Consider the following 23,128-nt stretch of genomic DNA (forward strand, 5'->3'; position numbering starts at 1 on the left):
TACTATCAACACCTAGAGATGTGAGCTTGAGCACATGCATTTTCATTGACATTTATGGCAAAGAGACCCACCATGGGGATGTGCCTTTTTACTTTGCAAAGACGTTCGAAATGCAATTTGTTGAAGGAATCCCCATATAATTCCCCTCGTACAGTGACAAAATCCACATATGAATGTTGCACTAACACAAGAGATGCTCTCAAAGGCAATGGTGGAGCATGAGAGACAATGGAAGAGTATTTAGTGAAGCTTTGTGGGGTAAAATTGAACCTCTTTGAGGAGATTCAGTGCTTGCAAAGTGCACTGATTGATGAGGTTACACGAAACATTGTCAAGGCTCCAAAGGCAAACTTACAAAGCTTAACCAAATTAAACACCCACTTGAGGCAAAAGTGCATGGAGAATAGAGCCGCATTGCAAGGGGCATAGTTAGATGACACAAAACACTTATATGTTGCCATCATTTCAACCAATCTTTTCCATTAGCGATGCTTCTAGTGGACAATGATGATGCACTCATATGTCGTGTTTGTCAAATTGTATTTGATACATCTAGATAATATTATACCAATCTTGGGGGCATGGATTTAACTTTACATGTTTATCACGACTAACGAGTCATGCAAGCAAGTAGGTTGTGGCCACTTTTTCCTTGTGAGTGTACGCCATCGTTGTAAATGGTTTTACATTGGTAGCTCTAAGATTATGAGTCATGCAGACTAAAGGTTTTGAATATTGGAATTCATGCCATCTATATCTTTTTGTGCCATCTATATATTTCTCCAAAATTTTGCATAATGTGTCAACTCTAGAGTTCCTAAAAATAAAATGCCCATTTAACATATTTCAAGTTTAGCATAATACATTCCAAGTTTCATATAGGTTGTGCATACTAAAATACTATTTCAAACTCAATGTTCGATCTCATGATTATGTGATCATTATGGTATAGGACAACATATTAGGAAAATACGAAGCTCATTTTGGGGCCCTGTAAGAAATTCATAAATTTCTTAATTTCTTGGCTTAAAACTAAAACGTTCTAGAGTGAGAATCACAACTTTATATAGTCGAGCATTCAATCAGAGGTATAAATTGCGAAATAGATAAATTGACATTTTGAAGTTCTCGCTCAAGCATTTTTCATTGTATAATAAATGCTACGTCCCAAGGACCCACATATCTTTCTACTATTTTGGTTTGAAATTTAGTAGTTTTAGCATCACCATTGTGTCTTCCGGAGCAGGCGAAAACCTTCAATACGACTTTTGGATCAGTAAATTTGGCCTCCTGAACAGGTCAAAACGACCAAATTGGCGCCTGACAAGAAAGTGCTTGAAAAAGCGATTTGGGCACTTGGCTAGGGGTTTTGGCCTACTTTTAACAAAATGGCGATGCCAAAATCACCAAAATAGTAGAAAGACTTTTGGGACCTTAGACGTGGCATATATGACACCCTGAAAAATGCTCGAGCGAGAACTTCAACATGTTAGCTTATCTATTTTGCGATTTGGTGTAGCAATTATGACACACTAAAAAACAAGAGCAGGAACTTCAAAATGTCAGTGTGTCGAGCATCTCTAGAGAGAGAAAGTCTAATTTTTTATATAAAGGAAAGCATTACCAACATAACGTTGGCCTCTCTATACATTGAAGGATCTCTATTGTTGCCTAATCTAAAAGGCCCTTAAATGAGCTCCGTACTTTCCTCATGCGGCTATGTTAAACAGCAATCTCTTTAACTATTGAACACAATAGAAAAAATTTTGTGAAAATTGAATTATAGAATTTTAGCTTTTAGAACCAAAGATCCAACAAAGCCCATGAAATTAGCATAATCTGTCTTGACTCTTGAGTCATATTGAATTGTGCATATATTGTATTCCAAGTTTAATAGAGTTGTGGATTAAAGCAACCCACTAAACTTGTCTGGGCCTATCTCCCTTATAGTTTTTGCCAAATACTTGCTATGTTAACTCTATACTTTCTTTCATTTTTTTACTCAATGGACTTCTACCCTTATCCCCCTCCCTCCACTGGCAAGCTCCTGCAAGTTCCAAAGCTTTTTTAACACAATTACCTCATAGAAACTAGTCTCACATGCCATTATCTTTATCTACTACAAAGGAAGTGTTTGTGGAAGTTTTGAAGTTGTCACAATCAAGACTATACCTTGTTTGTTTCCGAAATAAGGACTCACTAGTAACAGAAAAGAAAACAACAATGGCTTGATTTACAAAGGTAATATTTTCAAGCTAAGCTATAGTTTAAGAAGATCTTGGAAGCCTTACTTTTGAAAATATAGCACCCCCTACCTTAAGAAAGTGATATGGAGACTAGTTTTATCAAACAATTGTTCACATCTTAAGTAGGATACCACCACATGTGGGCCTATAACTACGTCAAGAACCTATGTCTATATCTCGCAAGAAGAAATGCTCGACTTCACGCTAAGCTCTTCAAAGGCTTTCAAAGAAAAAGTGCTAAACACCAATCCAAAAATCCCTGTAATGGACTACTAAGGAATAATGCTTCTATAAACCCTAGTCTATATTCCATAGCTTTTGGCCTTTTAATTTAGCAAAAAGTCCCCTCTTTTATTATCCAAAACACATTTTCACATACCTCTTCTTTATTTTGTTGTGATTTTGCCTTCAAGTTAGGCATTTGCATAAAAAAGGAGAGACCTCTTCGCCTTACAACTCTAACATGCACACAATTCATTGTACTATTAGCGAAGAGAGTTCATAACTTGCGAAAGCATGTTGTATGCTATTAATCATACAATAATCCTTCGTGAGCCTACAATGCTAGAGATGTTCCAAAGAGACTTCACCTAGGTTGTGTCTTCGCAATTGAGTGGCATGCCAAAGCTAATCGTTAAAATAATGAACTCTTCCCATTGTTCATACAAGCACCAAAATGTGAACCTCTTTGAGCAAACATAATGGATTTTATGTTGTTTTTCCCAATGTTACTTCTTAAGTGCAATATGCAATACATTGATTCTCCAATATTGCAAATTTCCACCAACAAAAATTTTTATTACTTTCACAGTTATGAAAATGACAATTTCATCGCTCTTTATGACCTTTCACCTTCAAGTTTCTTTCTTTCCTACTCCAATTACACTTTTTCTTCCTAAGCTTCATAGTGAGAACATTTAACCCTTACACCATACACAAGAGCCTTGTTTCAAAAGGCATTCCATATTCCATTCACCTTCAAATTATATCATTGTGCTAGGCACTAAAACTTGGAAGCCTCATTTGTCTCTCATAATTTGAATTGAGACAATAAAAATGAAGATTCTCCACATCAAATAATGTTTTCCTATGCTAGCATCCTTTCAAAGTAAACACTATTTGTAAGTAAAATATGTGTTAACAGGAACCAGTGACAAAAAAAAAACCGTATTAATTAATTAGTTGGTGTGGGGGAAGAGGTGAGTGGTATATGATGGGTAAATATTTAAGGATAAAAGGAGGGCTTTAATTATATAAAGGGGGGAGAGGGAGGGGCGTTAAAGAGAGAAGGATGTGTGAACTTTTTTTGGGGGGAGGGGAGGGGGGGCAACTTATAAAGAGGAAAGGACATCAAGGGGAGTTATAATACTATTATAAGAAAAGGGGCACATAATATTACTTCATAGCTTAGTGGTAGGACTCACGCGTGCGAAAAAGAAGGTTTTGGGTTCGAATCATTTCTTGAACATTTGAGAAAGTCCCCCTTGGACATAGTTTATGCATAAAATAGATTAAGCCATGGAGAAACATAGGTTAACTAATGCATAAATAAAGCTAGCCATAGAGAAACATAGGTTAATTAAGCCTCCATGCACCAAAACTAATTAAGTAATGGACTGGAATAAGAGAAGTTAATAAGAGAGTTTCTAGTCAATACTATTACTTATAATTTTCTTAAATTTATGATGGTAAGCTATGCAAAAAGATTATGAAAAAACTTCATCCTTTCTACATCTAACATGAGTATATCAACGTGTAATTTAAGTACTGAACCCATGCTTTGCACGGGTAGAGATAGATGGCCATCCTCAACCACCAATAGAAAGCGATTGCTTCAAGGATTCATGCTCCCATCGTTCAATCAATTTCTTATGTGAATGGTCTCATAACTGGCTACGGCTTATAAGTAATGCAAGAGGTTGCAAGAGATCCACTTTGTGCACTTGAAGAGGACCATCATCTCAACATCAACAAAGCTCATCAAGCATTTTGTGCAAAAGCACACATACAAACACTCCCTTTAAGCTCCTTCTATAAATGCAACTCTATTCTTCTAGATATTATACTACGAGTTTAGTGGAAAAGTTTCCAATAATCTATAGCCGTGGTGGTTTATAAATTAAATGCCGCAACATAGGCCGCATTCTCTCCTAGACCTTGAATGATTTCGTCCTAGCTTCTTTCGCCAATGCTAGATTTAGGAATCCAATTTGCTTCCTTTGTTTAGATCCAATGGAGGTCTCGTTTGTCTACTCTGCTAGAATCAAGGAAATGGATCAACCAAAAATTAATTCAAAAATGGCCAAGGCCAAAACAAATGCATATTTTAAACACTCCAGACTCCTTTTGGCAAATGCATTGATCGGCGTCCTCTTCAAGATTTCATTTCATCGTGATGCGTGCCGTCGATCGTCAAAAACTTTGATTGGCTTTTGAAATTATGGTTAAGTCTTAATCCAAGGCTGTGAGACCTTCCATCTTCTCACTTCATTCCCTTGACCTTCCATATCTTTGCTTCCTCCCAAAGTTACCTCTTGTCTTTCCACCACCTCCCCACTCAAAGCCTACCTCTTGTCTTTCCATCTCCTCGCAGCTCTCAAAAGCCTCCATCTAGGAGCTCCTTTGTGACACGTGGCAAGCTCTTGTTTTCTAAGCTGCCACGTGTCCCTTTTCCTTTCCCTCATGTCCATAGTTATTAGGTTAAAGATGACGCTAAACCAAACCATACATCAAAAGAGAAGTGCTAGGACTTGGGTCAACAAAACTCAAAAGGTGGGAGAGTATTAATCATCCCATGACAAACAACATGGACATGAGTAATGGCAACTCATACCATACTCCTCTAAATTTAGACAAAAATATGCCAGTCCTTAGACTACAAGAAATCTCTCGTTGTCATGTAAGGCCTGGGAGCTGTAGAACCCATCCTCCTATAAAAAGACACTAACTTACCTCAATTGACTAACATCTCATAACACTACCAACCCCAAGTCGCTTGCCCAGGGATAATAATTACAGAACATTTTCTAGCATCAGAACGTAAAGGATTTGGTGAGCCCATTGAAGGCACTCCCACACACACAAAATTATTTGGTCACAGATATTAATGGAGATCTTACATACTCGAAGATATCTGAAGTTCAGGTATGGCAAGTTTGCAGCCCTTCCCTCTTGAAGAGCAATAACCTTATCTATTTGAATTTGAATTGCTCACACAAGTTTATCATGTTTGTTCCCTTTGCTCTCACTGTTTAAACTTAATTATATGAAAGGGAAGACTTCACCTATGGGTAGCTCAGCACAATACGTAACTTAGCAAACAACTCTAAAACAGGCACTCAAAAGGAAATGACACGAGCACTGAAAAATGGAAAATAATGCTGAGATAAGAAGTGTTTCTTTTTTTTTAAGATAAGAAGATTTAATTACACCTCTGAATCACCCATCTAAAGACGAGGACATTCTGAATTCCCGGCCTTACCAAAGGCCTCATGTGCATGAGCAGCTCTCTAATCAATATAAACTAAAAGCAATGAAACTCTCACTTGACCATTATTCCCAGAACAGGTCATGAATGACTATATCTTCTTAATTTGACCATCAGGTGAAACTCTTCTTGTAGCAGTTCTCATGGTTACAAATTCTTCGGCAGCAGAGGGATGAATGCCCACCTGAAACAAGAATAGCATGGATGTTCACAAATTCTGAAAGTTGACTATGTTCTCATGGCATATCAGAGAAGAAAACATCTGTGGGCATCTCAGGTGTCAGCTCTCACAACTACGTTTTTTATAGCAGCCAATAAATAGGTTAATGATGGGCAAATAATATCCTTACAGTGGAGTCGAACTGCGCCTTTGTTGCACCACATTTTATAGCAACAGCTATACCCTACAGCAAAGAAAGTTTAGTGTTAACCATAAAATCCACATTCTTTTCTGCATCATTAGACTCCCACACATGCTTATTGCAGAAACAGACAGGCTGCAACAGATTTAGTGGTTTCCTGCAGCAAATAAAATAGCAAAGAACTTGAGAGGGACGTATTCAGAAGAATACAATCGCAAAGCCTACCTTCACAAGTCCTACCAGTATCACTAAAATGTAATACCAGGATGTGCAACATGAAAGGTCTACCTCCGGGTCTGCTCTTGTAAAAATCTTCAAGGGTATTTTTAAAAAGCTAATTCTTACTACAAATAGATTCCACAGTTTTTAAAGTCTGCAGACATAGAATACATGATCCATTTGAAATTGCATACTTGAACTAGATTTCAAATGGACAGCAGTACCTGGATGATTTCAGGAGCATCTGGACCACACATTGCTGCTCCGAGTACTCTATCACTCTCTGAGTCCACTATAAGCTTCATCACAGTCTTTTCTTGCCGACTGCAATATAATACAACCATATCCTTCTAATTAAATCAGAATTGAGGTCTAAAGATAGGCTGTACTGCATAGGAATATTATTTAATTGTTTCCTGGCTGTTATGTTGCCAAGAAGACTGCCATATGAAATACTGGGGTGCAGAAAGTGATATGCAGTATCCTTAAAGTGCGATATGTAGTATCCTTACAGTGCTGTAGACAGCATACCCTGATATCGTGTTTTTCATTGGTGTGAAGGTTGAAGTGAAGACATGTATGTCACTCTTAGCTTGGGAGATTGCTTCCTGCTCTGACAACCCCACAACCGATAACGGAGGTATGCTGCACATATAACAGAGAGAAGCAGTGATTGAGAAAAGTAATTATCATAAGAGGTGCTAGAGTTTGCATTGACTTTAAACGGTTAAACTTTGGTTCAAGCAATCCAAACTGTGTCCTATTAAAAAAAAACTAAGCCATGAAAAAGAGTGCAAGCTACAAGACTCCAAATGAAAAATTAGAGATCAGGAAATGTGGAAGCTTTCAAAGGCCATATGCTCAGGTTTGACAAGTAAAGACTCAGACCATTTCAAGTAAGATAAAAGAGGTAAATTACTAGAGGCACAACTCCTATAGAACTTGTGAACTGGTCTTGAATGGCAACATTACCCATAAGAACGGAGATGGTGGGGCAAGCAAAAACATGAAGCTCTCTTCAATTGAAGTTGCAAATATGAAGATAGAAGGGGCTGTCAACATAACATAACCCTACAGCCTAGGTTAATCCGGACTAGGGCTAAAACCCACACAAACCTAAACTCAACGACTAACTATAGTTGGGGAAAAACATCTTAGAAGGAAAAAGTGACCTAGCCCACCTAACTAAATATTACATTGGCCACTATCTTAAATATTACAATATTTCCAACACCCCATTGCGGTGGCAATGTCCCAAGGAGTGATTTCAACCACGAAATGGGAGTAATTGGGGAAAGCTTTGTAATGAAGGCCAAGATTCGGCCAATTTAGTGAGTATTAGAATTTGGCTTGAGATGTTTAGGCCTAGAGAGGGGTAAAAAGGAGATAGTGGGGGGACTATAAGTCCACGTCCCCACCCTTTGTATGGACTTTTTGATGTGACATCATTGCAGGATTTTCCATGAATTGGTAAATAAGTTTCCATAAATCCTCATTGTGAATGGACTGAAATAGTGGCATACATATAAGGCTCGGTAATGCATTAACCCTTGAAAATAATTGCATCAAAAATTTCAGTTCCATAGCCACAATGCTCAAATCTGGAAGTACAATGGACCCATTTCAGTCCAAGCTTGAAAGTTGTATATCAAGTGTTCAAAAACCACCGCAGATGCCGCCACTTGGCAGCCCAAGATGCACCGAGTACAAGGGTCCCACATCCTGCTTCCTAGCCTTGCAACCTCCTAAATCATCCAAAAGAGCCAGCTGGGATAACTGAGGGTCTTTACCTTTCATTTATACAAGACCCGATTGGTTATACATTCGTAGATCTTGCTGTTTGCTGCACTCTTTTTGGACAGCCATGCTGTGAAATTTTGAGGGCAAAATTCTATGGGAAGGGATGGCTGTAATGAAGGGGAAAAAGGGGAAATTTAGAGGACCTTTGGAGGCCTCTTGGGTGGAAAACGTGGAGGGACTATGTAAGTCCCCATCCACCCCTATTTGTGTACTTTTGATGTGACATCTAATCCTATCTACTCCCACCTCCTTCCTCCTATGTGCTGCCTACACTCTCTCTCCCAACCTTTCTCTATCTCTCTTCCCCTCTCTCTTCATCTCCCTCTACCCCTCTCCCTCCTATCTCTCCTCCCTCTTTCCTCTCCTCTCTTCTCTTTCCCCTTTCCTACCATCTCTGGCCTTCACCAATTTCAGCCCTTGCTTCCCTCATTGCAATGGTTACAGGGCAAGGGAGTTCAGCTACCAAGAGGCCCTATTTAGCCTCTAGACGTAACATTTTAAGGGATCTGAAGCGACCTTAGCGTTGTGAAAGAAAAGATCAAGGAGTTTCAGTCTTTGAAGCGAAAGCCTCAATGTCAGCATCTATTCGAGATGATGACCAAGCAATTTTCAACATCTCTAAAAGGAAAGGGAGATCAAGAGCTTTCTCTCACTTCTCCATCAAAAGACCTCTCTAAGCATTCACATACTTCAAGGAAGTGTTCTCGTAGTCTTGCATCGCACCAGAAGCGTCATAATTCAAGAAAAGAGGGAGGAGTTTGAAGCCTCACGAGAGACGAAGAAGGCGAAAGCATGGAAGGAGATCTCCCAGTTCAAGCCCATCTTCTTCGAGTTCTTTGACCTCATTGCACATTCAACGGCCACCCCAAACTGTGTCACTATCTCAGATGCTACTGAAGTCCGGACAGGAACTGCAGCAGCCAGAGCAATTCACGAGGTACCACAAGGAGGTTAGTACCACAACAAGGCTCATATTTCCAACACCCCCCATGGGCCTGACACCAAGGAGGCTCCCCACAAAGGTAACCGAACCACCAGGGTTCAAGAGCCGCCAACAATCAATACGACTATTGCACATTCAAGGGCCACCACAAACTGTGTCACTATATCAGAGGAACTGCCACTGAAATCTGGACAAGAACTGCAGCAGTCGGAGTAGTTCACAATAAGAAAGCCACCACCTACCGCGGGCGCGTAGATCCTTGCCCAAGTTCACAAGCCATAGTCTACTCGCTACCTCTGCACATAATAGCCGCAACCCAGTCAGAGCACGTGTAGGTCGCAACTTCCCGCGTGCACGAGCAATCCCCACAGCCAATGCTAGGTCCAACAGCCGTGCCGCCATGACGTTGCAATCCCCACAAAGACTTTCCACACAAGTAATTGCCGCACACATGTGCACATGTCACCATACAATCCACAGGCCCGCAGCCTGCTCTGATACCAGGTTGGAAAACCACTGCAGATGCCACCACTTGGCAGCTCGAGATGCACCGAGTAAGAGGGTCCCACACCCCACCTCCTAGCCATGCAGCCTCCTCACGCATCAAAAGAGCCCGCTGGTGAGAGGGAAAGAGTGAGGGAGTGGAACAACGGGGAGAGAGTGAGAGAGAGGCCTGACACAAAAGATGTGGGTGTGAAGTGTTGAGCCACACCACAAACTCATAGGTTTTATTAGGATTAGGTTTTTCACTCTATGACTGTCTTAAGACAGTCATAGGTGTCATATCTTTAATAAAAGGGTGGCAATGTGCCTTTACCCCAACAACCTCCCACCTAAAGGCCAATGTGCTTAAAGGGGAGAAAAGAATAAAAAATTACAGCAATATACAGTTACTGTATACAAGACCATAAAATAAGAATGGTCTCATCCTAATCCCATGATGTGGCGGCAATGTGCAAACCGCTCTGTAGGCAAGCTCTTAGTGAGCAAATCTGCAGGATTATCATCAGTATGCACCTTCACAAGCTCAAGTCGCTTGTCTTCCAGTACCTCCCTGATGAAATGGTATTTCACATCTATGTGCTTGGTCTTTTGATGAAAGACCGGGTTCTTTGCCAACATGATAGCACTCTGACTATCACAATGCAAAACTGGCATATCTCCTGTAATGCCCAAATCTCCCACCAGCCGAGTAAGCCATATTGCTTCCTTGCAAGCCTCAATGGCTGCAACATATTCAGCTTCAGTAGTTGACAGTGCAACGCATTTCTGCAACCGAGACACCCATGATATAGCACCTCCTGCAAATGTGAAAATATAACCGGTAGTAGACTTCCGGTTATCTGCATTCCCTGCATAGTCTGAATCTGTAAAACCATGCATCAATGCATCCTGCCTACCATAGCATATGCACAAGTCTTTGGTACCCTTGAGATACCTCAAGACACCTTTCACTGCTTCCCAGTGCCGCTTGCCTAGATTTGCCATATACCTGCTGATGACTCCCACCGCAAAAGCAATATCCGCACGAGTGGCAACCATGGCATACATCAAAGAACCAACTGCAGATGCATACGGAACCTTGGCCATTTCAGCCTTATCATCATCTGATCTGGGGCTGTCCTTACTGCTGAGTTTTAGATGAGGAGGCAACGGGGTACTAATAGACTTCCCCCCCTCCATTTTAAACCTCTGCAGTACTTTGTCAATGTACTCCTTTTGTGACAGAAACAAAAGTCCCTTGGACCTGTCACGAGTAATCCGCATGCCAAGAATATGGTTTGCATCACCCAAGTCTTTCATGTCAAAAGACTTATGCAGTTGCTTCTTCAAAGCACTAATCTCCTGCTGAGATTTACTGGCAATTAGCATGTCATTCACATATAGAATAAGTAGCATCAAACTGCCATCCTTTGCCCGTTTGGTGTACAAGCAATGATCGGTCTCACACCTATGATACCCTTGGGACTGCATGAAGGCATCAAACTTCTTGTACCATTCTCTTGGCGCCTGCTTGAGTCCATACAAGCTCCTCTTGAGCTTACACACAAGCTGCTCTTTCCCTTTAACAGCATATCCCTCTGGCTGACTCATATAGATCTCATCATGGAGATCTCCGTGAAGAAAAGCAGTCTTCACATCCATCTGACATAAATCCATGTCGTCATGAGCAACAAGAGCTAACACTGCTCTCAAAGTAGTCATCTTGACTACAGGGAAAAAGATCTCATCAAAGTCAATGCCCTTCTCCTGCTTAAATCCCTTGGCAACCAATCTGGCCTTATACCTCGGTAAAGCATTTGAATCCACTTTGACTTTGTAAACCCACTTGCATGGTAAAACCTTTCTGCCTGCAGGTAGCTGCACCAAGTCCCATGTATGATTTTGAGTAGGGAGTCCATTTCAGATTGCATGGCTTTCTCCCACTTCCTTTTCTCTGTTCTTCCCATAGCTTCCTTGAAGCTGGAAGGCTCGCCACAATCTGTCAGCATGATAAAATCAGCCACATTATTGGCTCCTGGAACAAACCTATCAGGAGGCCGTTGTACACGGGTGCTCCTCCTAACAAAATGTTCCGGATTAGGCTGCTGTCTAGCCTGTTCGTCATGCATGACGGGTGGCTGTACCACCATATTTGGCTGTTCTACAGCCCCATTTGCTGGCATATCCAGTGGTGCATCATTGGCAAAATTATCTGGCTGATTTTCAGCCTGTATACCCTCTTGAACAGGGTTATCTGCAGCAGCCTGCTGCTGCATATTAATGGGCATTCTTTGCTGTCCGACATCATCATAAATAACCCTCCTGTATTGCACAGGTTGCACGGGTTCTTTGTGTACACTATCCTCTTTAAAGATGACATCATTGCTGCGTATAATCTTCCGTTTAACGGGATCCCATAACCTGTACCCCATTTCACCTTCGTCACCATAACCCATAAAGATGCATCTGGAAGACTTTGGCTCCAGTTTGGTGCGCAGTTCTTTGCGTATATGAGCAAAGCACTCGCAGCCAAACACACGTAAGTGCTTATATGAAGGTGGCTTGCCAGACCACACCTCCTCTGGCACTTTCAACTCCAAAGCCTTGTTCGGCGACCTGTTAATTATGTGAACTGCTGTTTGCACGGCTTCTGCCCAAAAGCCATGGGGCAATGCAGCATAAGACAACATACATCGAACCTTCTCCTGAATAGTTCGATTCATCCGCTCACTCACACCATTTTGAGATGCATTATGAGGGGCTGTGAGTTCCTGTTTAATGCCCTTAGCTTCGCAAAACTGTACAAAAGCATGTGACACATACTCACCCCCATTATCGGATCTGAGGCATTTCAGCCTGCGACCTGTCCGATTCTCAACCTGAGCGACAAACTTCTTGAAAGCATCTAAGGCATCGCTTTTATGCTTCAAGAAATAGACCCACACTCTGCGTGTGGCATCATCAATAAAAGTAATGAAATACTTTGCACCCCCTAGTGATAGCTGTGGCATCTCACACAAATCAGTGTGCACTAGATCAAGCGGTGCTCTATTTTGGGGAGTTCTCCTCTTATGAGGAGTCATAGAATGCTTGCCAAATATGCAATGATCACAAGTAGGCAAATCTGAAAACGAAAGAGACGGCAGATAACCCAAACGTGACAGTTCTTGCATTCCTTTAATGGACATGTGTCCCAACCGGCTATGCCACAATGAAACCTTTGGCAGCACGGTTATGGCAACAACATGATTACCTACACTGGAAACATAAAGAGGGTACAAGGTATCACTCTTATAACCCTCAGCTACAACAACCTGGCCATCAGTAATCACCCATTTGGAATCCCCAAATGTGGTGTGGTAACCACTGTCATCCAACAAGCCAGTGCTAATCAGATTTTTCTTGATTTGCGGCACATGGCGAACACCATCAAGCATAAATGTGCGTCCATCAGGGAATACTATCTGTATACTGCCAATCCCTGCAATCTGACATGCATAGTTGTTCCCAAGGTGAACAACTCCATGAGTACCTGTGTAGGAAGTAAACCACTCCCTATGAGGAGTAACATGAAAAGAAGCACCTGAATCCAAGAGCCAGGTGTGCATGTCATGGCCATCAATAACCAATGTATGTGCAATTACAGCAGAAGAACATAATACCTCATGTCTGTCTCTGTCACTGTCACTGTCCTCTGCTGCAACATTCACTGCATCTAAGTCATCTACCTTGGCCTTGCCTTTGCCTTTGCTTCCACTGCCTGCATCCTTTGTCTCAGCCTTCTTGGCTTTCTGATCCCGTATAAACTTGAAGCACTTAGACTTCACATGTCCCTTCTTGCCACAGTAAAAGCATTCAATATCCTTTTTGCCACGGGACTGACTGCGGGATTTGGACTTGCCAGCAGATCTCCCCTTCTGCTGAGTCCTACCTCTTTCCTATACCTGCAAAGCATTTGAAGACTTGCTGCCCGCATTATTCTTCCTGCTCATCTCCTCCATAAGGAGAGAGCTCTCCACATCAACATACATAAGAGTGACATTTGAATTAGACAGGGTGGTCTTGAAAGTGTCCCAACTCTCAGGGAGGGTACACAACAAGAAAGTAGCCTTGAACTCCTCATCAAGGTTCAACCCTTGTGCAATCAGCTGTGTAAAGATGGCATTGAACTCACTCAAGTGTGAGGTCATAGCTGTACCTTCCTTCATGCGAAGATCAACCAGCTTCTTCAACCAATAAACCTTACTGGCTGAACTCTTTTCGGAATACAACTCTTCTAGCCTCTGCCATAGACCATAAGAGGTCTTTTCAGCCTGAACATTGAACACAAGAGAATCACTGAGAGTAAGCATGATAGCAGCCCTAGCGGACACTGTTCTGCCCATAATGCATAATTGTGTGCCCCTTCCAATTTCTTTATGTTCAGAATTGATGATTCACTTCCCCCTGATGCCATATCAGATAAGGAAAGTACCTGACTCCCTGTAAGTCAAAAAATGACTGAATAAAATTCTGATTTCTCAGAAAAACCTGCTCTATCAAGAGCCAGGAGCACTCACAATAGTGCTGTTTTTACTGTCAGAAAATCTGCAGCAAAACAGAAAATTTCCCTCCAGTTACTGTACCTTCTGACACACTGTACCGTGCTCAAATAGGCATAAAACAGTAATTTCAGAATGCTGCAGCTGTTCCACAAGTGCTTTATCAGTGCATCATCAGCTGACGAAGCACAAAACACTGCTGTCCTGGACACTTCTCCCACCTCAGATGAGGTATTGCACTGATTTTATATGCATAAACCACTTGTCATACACTGTTTTGTTCACTGAAAAGAGGCTCCAGACACTTCAGCCTGTCACAAACCTGCAACAGAAAATGGGACAAATCCCAAGCAATCACCCTTTTGCCAAGGGGATAAAAGGCATCTGAAGGTCTCAAACAGTAACTCAAGTGCTCTCAAGCAAAATCTGGGCAAAAGCCCCTTGATTTGACACCTGTACCAAGTGAAAAACACCTCAACACTGAGGTAGCATACAAAATACAGCGCTCTCCTGGCACTTTCACCTAACAATGCAATGCATAAACGGCCCTGTGTACACAATAACAACATAGATCCCAACGTACAAACACTGAAGAGAAAATCTTTTGAGCACTGTCAACGATGGACAGTTAGGGACCAAGTAAACTCGATGCGCCCTGGCCAAGCGTGGCTCAACTGAGATTTTCAAAGTGTCGTACACAAAATGTGACCTGCAAGAAATGTCACTGAATACACTACGGAAACAAGACCAATGTGGGCACCCTGGCTCCACACTGCCTCAAGGCATACACTGCATAAACTTCCAGGCAAAAGCCCTTTGAAAATGTCACCCAAAAGCTGAGATTTGCACTCAGCAAAAGCATAAAAGCCCTCTGCAAAGTCAAGGCATTTGACCTTCCCGAAACAAGATAACTGTGCAACTACCACACACTGTGGTACTAGTCACCTCAAGCACGAGGGACACGAGGGTACTTGCTGTACCTTCAACACACAGTTTTGAGAACTGAACAACCGGGAATATGAAGAGCAGAGTGCTCTCTCTTTTTCTTCTTCCCCAAAAAAAAACTGCTGTACCTGCTGTACTTGCTGTACCTGCTGTACAGGCTGTACCTGCTGTACCTGTGCAGGGTACAAATCCCAAAGAAAAAAAAATTCAAAATGCACCTTCCCTGACGCAGTCCGTACGGCGGCGTCCGTACACTACGGCCGCCTGTACGGTGTCCGTACGGCGGTACGGACGTCCATACCCGACCGTACAGTGACTGTACGATGCGCGAAGTTGCTGCGCACACGCAGCTAGCTGCCGCTGCGGCTAAATCTGCCCCGCGCTGCCTGCTATGCCTGCGCGCTGTCCTGAGGCTGCCCCGCTGCTGCCCCGCGCGCGCTACCTGCGTGCTGCCCTGCTCACCCGCGTGCTCTGCCTGCGCTACCCGCTGCGCTGCCCCGCTGTGAGCTCGCTGCTGAGGGCACGAGGCCCGAGGGGATAGGGAGGGGTAGAGGGAGAGGTAGACAGGAGTGGAGAGGGAGAGGTGAAGGCTCTGATACCAGTTGAGAGGGAAAGAGTGAGGGAGTGGAACAACGGGGAGAGAGTGAGAGAGAGGGGTGACACAAAAGATGTGGGTGTGAAGTGTTGAGCCACACCACAAACTCATAGGTTTTATTAGGATTAGGTTTTTCACTCTATGACTGTCTTAAGACAGTCATAGGTGTCATATCTTTAATAAAAGGGTGGCAATGTGCCTTTACCCCAACAGCTGGAATGATTGAGGAGGGTCTTTACCTTTCATTTATACAAGACCCACTTGATTACATATTTGTATATAGACGGCTGGGATACTGAGGAGGGTCTTTACCTTTCTAACACATTTTTGTATGAGATATATACTCACCAATGCCATGTTTCATCTCTGCACCAAGAGGACTCAATACCCCTCCAATATTCACATTACCAAGGTACCACGAGGGGGTTAGGACCACACCAAGGCCCATATCTCTAACATCAAGCAGCCATTCATTTTAACAGCATGATTCCCATCTATGATAACATTTTGCATGTGGTCATAAGGAACTGGCAAACATATGGGTAGTCTCCCTGGGATGCCAACATCCATGGCCCTTCATTGTTGACAAGCTGGAATAACTACATGCAGTACAAATAAGCATAATGCCCTGATGATAAATGCCAAAATTTGTTCAGCAACAGCAATCTAACACGACGGACTCAAGGTAATAATTTTCAGTCCATTGTTGAACCTTTTACATAATTCAGAATTTCTAGCTAACAAGCTAGTGATGTCTGCATGTTACTAGTAGTCCACCTTGAGAACTATAATTGATAGTCTTGCCATCACCCTCATACTTTTGTTCAGCCTCGTCATGTGCACATGGATTTGCTTTTGCAATTGCCAATACATGGCAGCAATGTTTATCACATGTTGTACATAGCATGAGGACACCCTTCCGAACTTCTTCCTTTGCACTCCGATGAGATGCCATTGTTCTCATTATGGCTGCTAAGTGTAGAAGGCAAAAATCCCAGGTATACTCATGTAGTGAGCAATAGTGAAGGGCATTAGTTCTTTGCAAGAAACGGTACAAGGCAAACATGCTGAGTCCATACAACAAATCATGAAGGGGAAAGCAGATATGCTTACATGGAAAGATGTGCTAAAGAAAGACACAACACCACAAAAAAGGGAGCTCATCTCTGAAATAAGAAAAACGACAGTGTTGGTCAAAGGTCTACCTGTAGGTGATAGTCCCATGTCAGATGCCAAAACCCTCTTTGACAAGATGGGAATCAACCTGACTTGTGAATCAGCTTGGAGAGTGGATAAAGCAGATGCACCGACGAGGCCCTTGGTTGTAAAATTATGGACAGCCACGGATAGATCTACCCTCATGAGTACACGGGCAACACTGAAGGGGACCAAGATCTATCTAGATCAAGACCTCACACTCCTACAGCAAGAGCATAGAAGGGAAGGAATGGTGCGGGTGATGGCTGCAAGACGAGGGAAAATGGGCAGTTTACAGAGATGGCAAGGTGATCATTTGAGAGAAAGAAAGAAAGAAAGAAATTTTATTAGAGTCTTCGGAAGACCGATGGGTCTATGAGACTGAAAGAAAACCTGATACAAATCACAGTAAGAGGGCAGAAAGAGAAGTACAAGATGCAGGAGAAGGGGACAGCACATGACGGTGTGTGAACAATGGGACGAGTATGCAAAACAAACTGAAGATGGCAGTATGGAATTGTAATGGCACCCTTTGGTCCGACCCAGGAGGGTTCTTGGAGACATACAGTAACAGAGATATGGTCTTCTACACCGAGACACATGAGAGCCCAGAGAGAGGGGTGGGCCTGCCCACCGTGACAGGATACACATGGGAGTCTACCCATAGGAGGGAGCTGAGAAAGTGGAGTACAAGGTTCTGGGGGTGTGGCTGTCCTCTTCCAATCAGCCCTGAGGCCACTCCTTCCAGTGGTTAGGAAAGAGGAGCATGCACGACACATGTGGATTAGAGTTTGGATACCAGATGCACGGCCGATCTTCATTGCAATGTGCTACTTTCCCCCGGATACATCATCCTATGCATGTGAGGTTGCCATAGAAGGGAACAGCCCATATGAGACTATACATGATGATATCACAGAGTTCTCTAGATAGGGTGACACCCTCCTCCTTGGTGGCTTCAATGCACGCACAGGGGACAACTAGGTGCGGCTACTGAACTTTGCATCTGATTCCCTCATAGTACCAAAGTTAGATGCAGCTACAACTAAGCTCGGAATAGTGAGACACTCACCAAATGCTCCACACGTAACAGGGTATGGGCGGCACCTACTTGTGATGGGAGCAGTATATGATCTGATCATATACAACAGCCTCCAGAGATGGCCATCATCCAGTGGATTCACTAGTTTCCCACATGGGGGGGGGGGGGGGGGGGGGGGCCAAGTACAGTGGACTACCTGATGGGCTCCCTTGCCTTCACATCTCAAATTCACGACTTTGCAGTACCCCCTCCCCACTCGGTGCAGAGCACTCATACCTGAAATTGTGTGTTTCCACCGCCAAGCCAGTCACAGAGAAAGCCCTCCATGCGCCCACTCGGACCCATGCTCACTTTGACCGGACTCTCGATCCAGTCTTCATGAGTCATTTAGCTTGAGAGCTTCAGACCCTACACGAAGCGGAGATAGACCTTGCTCAAGTTTCAGCCCCTTTGGCTTCAGTGGCACATGAGGCTGCCATCAAATCTTTCCCTATGACTCGACCCACACATGCTCAGCCTGGGAAGATGCCTCGGAAACCCTGGTATGATGATGAGTGTAAGGAGATGAGAGCTCACCTCACACACGAGCAGTCCCTGGGACACCTGACCTCATCTGAGGCGCATCGCATCTCACGTCGGATGACACGATGTAAGAAGCAGACTTTTCTCACTCGCAGGATTGATGAGGTGGTAAGATCCTTTCGAGGGAGAGACCCAACTATCGGTTGGGGACTCCTATCACAGGGGAAACTGCCCATTCCCATCACGGACCCAGAGATTAGGCACAGATATGCATGCTCTTTATACCATATCCCAAGTCAAATGCCACCAGATATGTCCTCTATGCCTAGACCCACTACTTGTCACTTGTTCACTGCATAGAACATAAGGAATGCACTCCTTCGTCTGCACAACAAGAGAGCACCAGACCATGAGGGGCTACGTACAAAGCATTTTGCACATGGGCACGAGGTCTTGGCCCCGGTTCTAGCGCAGCAATTCAACCATGCAGTATGTCACGGGTTCCCACCTACTTGGAGCACTACCACCATTGTACCGATACATAAGGCAAGGGACCCCATGGATATTGTGAACTACTGCACTCTCATGACTGGCCACAAACTCACTCAACAAATACATTTCCTGGACCAAGTCTGCATTGGGCTCTATATGATTGAGATCCGGAGAGACAGAGATTTCCTCGTGCCCCAGGCCAGAGATCAGCTACAGTCAATGCCTCAGGACACCGAGCTAGACCGAGCACAAACACGGGTCAATGATTTTTACGCATCCGAATCAACACTAGACAAGATCATGGGGGAGGAGCTCGAGGAGATGAGAGCACTATGGATTAGCAGTGAGGCCTGTCACCACGATGTGGTTGGACGAGAGATACAGAGACCACACACGACACGTGGGACGACCAGAACATGCACGATTGAGGTTTGACCTATCTCAGCCCTCCTTAGAGAAGACCGCCAGAGACGAGGCATTACTCTCGCTGTAGCCCATCAGATACAGAGATCCAAGAGAGCGCACCCCCCACCACCGCACGAGACAGCCTCAGAGTCGCAGATATGTGAGATCTTGCATCACATCAGAGGACCACGAGGGAGCCGGGTTATATAGAGCCTCCACGTGTACTTGGAGCTCTGTTTCTTAGCAGTTGACTGCTCCTGTTTTGTACTAGCCTTTTGCGCCATTTTTTGTAGTAGCTTTTGCACATTTGCATTCTAACATTTTAGCACTAAGTACTCAGCAAGGGCCTTAGTGAACCCTTTGCTTCAGCCCACAGTGGCTTGTATAGGTTACATATATCTATTTTCTTGTTACATACATGTATGGGTTACATATATCTCGTTTCTTGTCTCATAGACCCGCGAGGTCTCCTGAAGACGTAAATACACCTCTCTCTCTCTCTCTCTCTCTCTCTCTCTCTCTCTCTCTCTCTCTCTCCCCCCCCAATTCTTTTCACCTTCTCTTCCGATGGTAGATGCGATTGCATTCATGGCCGCTACCCTGGGTGCGGCTGAGCACAGGATAGAGAGGGCATGGCGGGTGGAGAGAGATATCAACCGAAAACAACCCCTGATCATACGATTTCATGACACTTAGGCACGACTTTCAGCTCTAAGACGCAAGTCAGTCCTTCGAGATCAGCCAACGATCTCTATAGTGAGGACCTCACACCTCTATAGGTTGACGAGAAGCGCTCTTTGCTGCAACAACAGGATCAGGCCCGGAAGGAGGGGAAGTGGGCAGTGGTACGAGAGGGACGACTTCTTACAGGCCCCCGTGGGGCACCTACCCCCTCCGCTACATGGGGAAGCGGGGTCTATGAGACTCAGATATCCGAGACCCTGTCCTGCACCATTTGGAACTGTAAAGGTCAGAACCAGGAAACTTCTCGGAATCCTATACAGACCACGACATAGTCTTCTATACACAAACACATCAGAGTCCAGAGCGCCCTCTTCCAATAGTCAGCGGATATACATGTGAGTCTGCCTACAGAGATGAGACGAGGTGTACAGGAGGAGTTCGAGGTTCAGGTGGAGTTGCAGTCCTTTTCAGATCCACACTTCGGGGGATCATTTCAGTAGAGCAAAGAGATACACGACGGTATGCCTCACTGGCCAGGCTAGAGAGGCAGTGCTTCCGCTCGCACTTTCAGGATCCACGCACCAAGGAGTTGCTTTTTGACTCCTTAGCTCGCCCAGCGAGGATGTACGACAGCCCTTATTGGGAGCCAGACTTGTCGGATACAGAGTGGGCCCGTGTGAAGCGGCTACAGGTTCTCATGTTATCACGAATGATTCGTGGTAAGTCCATCCGTTCCTCACCAGATCATTCAAGCTGAGTTTGGGTCACCCCCTTTACACCTAGATGCTGCATTTCAAGTCATCACATATCTATACCGAGTTAGGGAATATGGGGATTATACCTCGGGGCGTAGCAGGCTACCATGGATAGCTCTATCCTCTTCCATGGCACTTGCAGCAGGAGGAGATCAGAGGTGCTGGTATGCACGTACGGAGAGATTGTTTGAGCAACTGGGGCTCCACATGGATAGACTACCTCCCTAGCATGGATGCTCCGTTCTCTCCCCTCTTATCACACGAGGTTAACCAGGATATCCGTGAGAATCTACTACAGCTACACACTACAGCTACACACTTTTCGGACCTGGTTGGAACCGAGTGAACTCCCAGTGAAGCTTAGCTTCTACAGAGATCACTTCTTACATATCACAACGGAGGGTTTCATTGACCCACTAGGATACACACAGATTCACCCACCCCAATGGCTGAGGATCTCTCTTGGGCAGTTCCAGGTCTCTTCACACAAACTTCGCATCGAGAGCGGCAGGGCAGAGCAACTATCCAGGGAGCGGCGCATATGCACATTGTGTGACATACAGGAGGTTGAGATAGAGGAGCATTTCATCTTCAGGTGTCCTGTGTACTATGAGATCCAAGGACGTTTCCACTCCCTTTTCAAGGATAGTTATGGGATTTTAGTCCGTTTCCTCTCCTACCCAAACCAGCGGTGTTTGGCAGGTTTCATTCATGAGGCACTTAGACACCGCGAGAGGATACTCCGAGCGCGGAGACAGGAGCAAACTTCTTCCTCGGTTGATCCCTCTCAAAGCTCTATCACAAAGTTCTTTAAGCTAGATCACATGGACCCCAACGAGACGAGGCCTCGACATTACCGTGACCTAGAGCCCGTGACCCGATAGCTCAGACAGAGGGTCGACACACAGATCACTCTTGGAGACATCCCCTCCTTGTTAGAGTCGGAGCCTGACCGACGGGGGTCACAGTAGCCCTGGTTAGACGCAGAGCTACGACCACGAGATGTGCCAGGACCGCACCTCTGAGTGGCCAACAGCACTCTATTAATGACTTCATGCCTCCACTGCCTCATCCATCCTGATATCTTGTTGTTGCTGGGGATGATGATGATATTGATGATGATGCTGAGATTGATATATAGTCGACCATCGACATGACTATGTTGTACTTAGGACTTAGTACTGCCATTCTGCATTGTTGCATTTTTTGCATTTCGCATTTTGCATTGGTATGGATGCTCGTTTAGTAGCCCCACTACCACAGCTCGTTGTATCAGGATTTTCACAGTCTCATAGACCCATCGGTGTTCCGAAGACTTAAAAGCCCAACGACTCAAATGCTCAAATTGTCAACGGTCTTGATTAGTACAATTTATCATTTACTGTGTTTCGGTCTATTGGTTCGATTTAGAGCTCTAGCCTTTGCAAAAATATAGCTTTTAATTTAAAAAGGCTAGATTTGGAAGCGTGAGTATGCTAGCAATTGTCTTTTTGAAAAATTCATGAAGTTTTGGATTGTGGAATCCACTATGTTGACAAGCGTGAACATAATGATTTTTTTGTCTGAAAAAAAGTAAAGTTTTGTCAATAGAACAAAAATTTCATATGAAAAAAGATGAATTTCGATTTATGAATGGCACTCCATGTAGTGATGATTGCCAACCAACACCTACAGCAAACTCAAATCCTAGTGGACATGGTTGGTTCAAACCAACAAGAAGATCCCACAGAGACCAAAACGTATACAAACAAATGGAAACAAATCATCAAAATGAAGTAGCAACGCCTTAAACATTGAATGCTTAGTTGTAATCTCTACCACAAGATGTGATCTACATGCAATGGCCCACTAGAGCAACATTTAATACTTTAACCAGAACCATTCAGATTTCTACTTGAGGATATGAAAAATTCCAACAAGCATATGGGTGCCCATCTCAAACATAATAGCATCTACTCTAACAAATGGGCAAAATGGTAATGAGTAGAGAAGAACAAAGCTAGAAAGGGATAAGCAAGGACTAGCCATACAAAGAGCCTAGCACCCCAAGTTAGTAGCAAACAGATCACAACTTAGCATGGGGAACATTTAAAGCATACTCCTCCTACAATTGGTGTCAATAGCAATTTCATGGCCAACTCTCAAAGGGGATAGGGTAAAAGCAAAGATTTCTAGGCTAAGGAAGCATAATGGTGAGGACATGTTCATGAATCTATGGCCTCGCTGCCTAGGAAGCAGGCACTCCCCCCCATTCACAAGTTGAAGACTTGGAAAAGAGGCCAAATTGTCACTCAAGTATCAAAATACCTTGGACCTGGCACGAGAATTCCGAGAGTCCTGGTACGTGGACCAGGCTCGGGGAATTAATTCCCCGAGACCCCAAGAGAATTGTACACTTGTAAGTGCTTTA

At 43.9% G+C, this 23,128-nt stretch overlaps 1 protein-coding gene across 1 annotated transcript in view; it reads right to left on the bottom strand.

Moving 5' to 3' along the window:
- Positions 1-5,627: 5,627 nt before the first annotated feature.
- Positions 5,628-23,128, bottom strand: part of LOC147893134 (glutathione-disulfide reductase) — a 147,235-nt gene continuing 129,734 nt past the window's right edge. Inside the window, exons 13-16 of the mRNA XM_087387095.1 lie at positions 6,846-6,959; positions 6,539-6,638; positions 6,084-6,137; positions 5,628-5,917 (exon numbers count right to left, since the gene is read on the bottom strand). Coding sequence (XP_087243221.1) covers positions 5,825-5,917; positions 6,084-6,137; positions 6,539-6,638; positions 6,846-6,959 — 361 coding nt within the window. The 3' untranslated portion in view covers positions 5,628-5,824. The remainder of the gene's footprint in view (positions 5,918-6,083; positions 6,138-6,538; positions 6,639-6,845; positions 6,960-23,128) is intronic.

The sequence above is a fragment of the Dipteris shenzhenensis genome, chromosome 16 (genome assembly GCF_047967505.1).
Source record: "Dipteris shenzhenensis isolate YYH24624 ecotype China chromosome 16, Dip_SZ_1.0, whole genome shotgun sequence".
Classification (NCBI taxonomy): Eukaryota; Viridiplantae; Streptophyta; class Polypodiopsida; order Gleicheniales; family Dipteridaceae; genus Dipteris; species Dipteris shenzhenensis.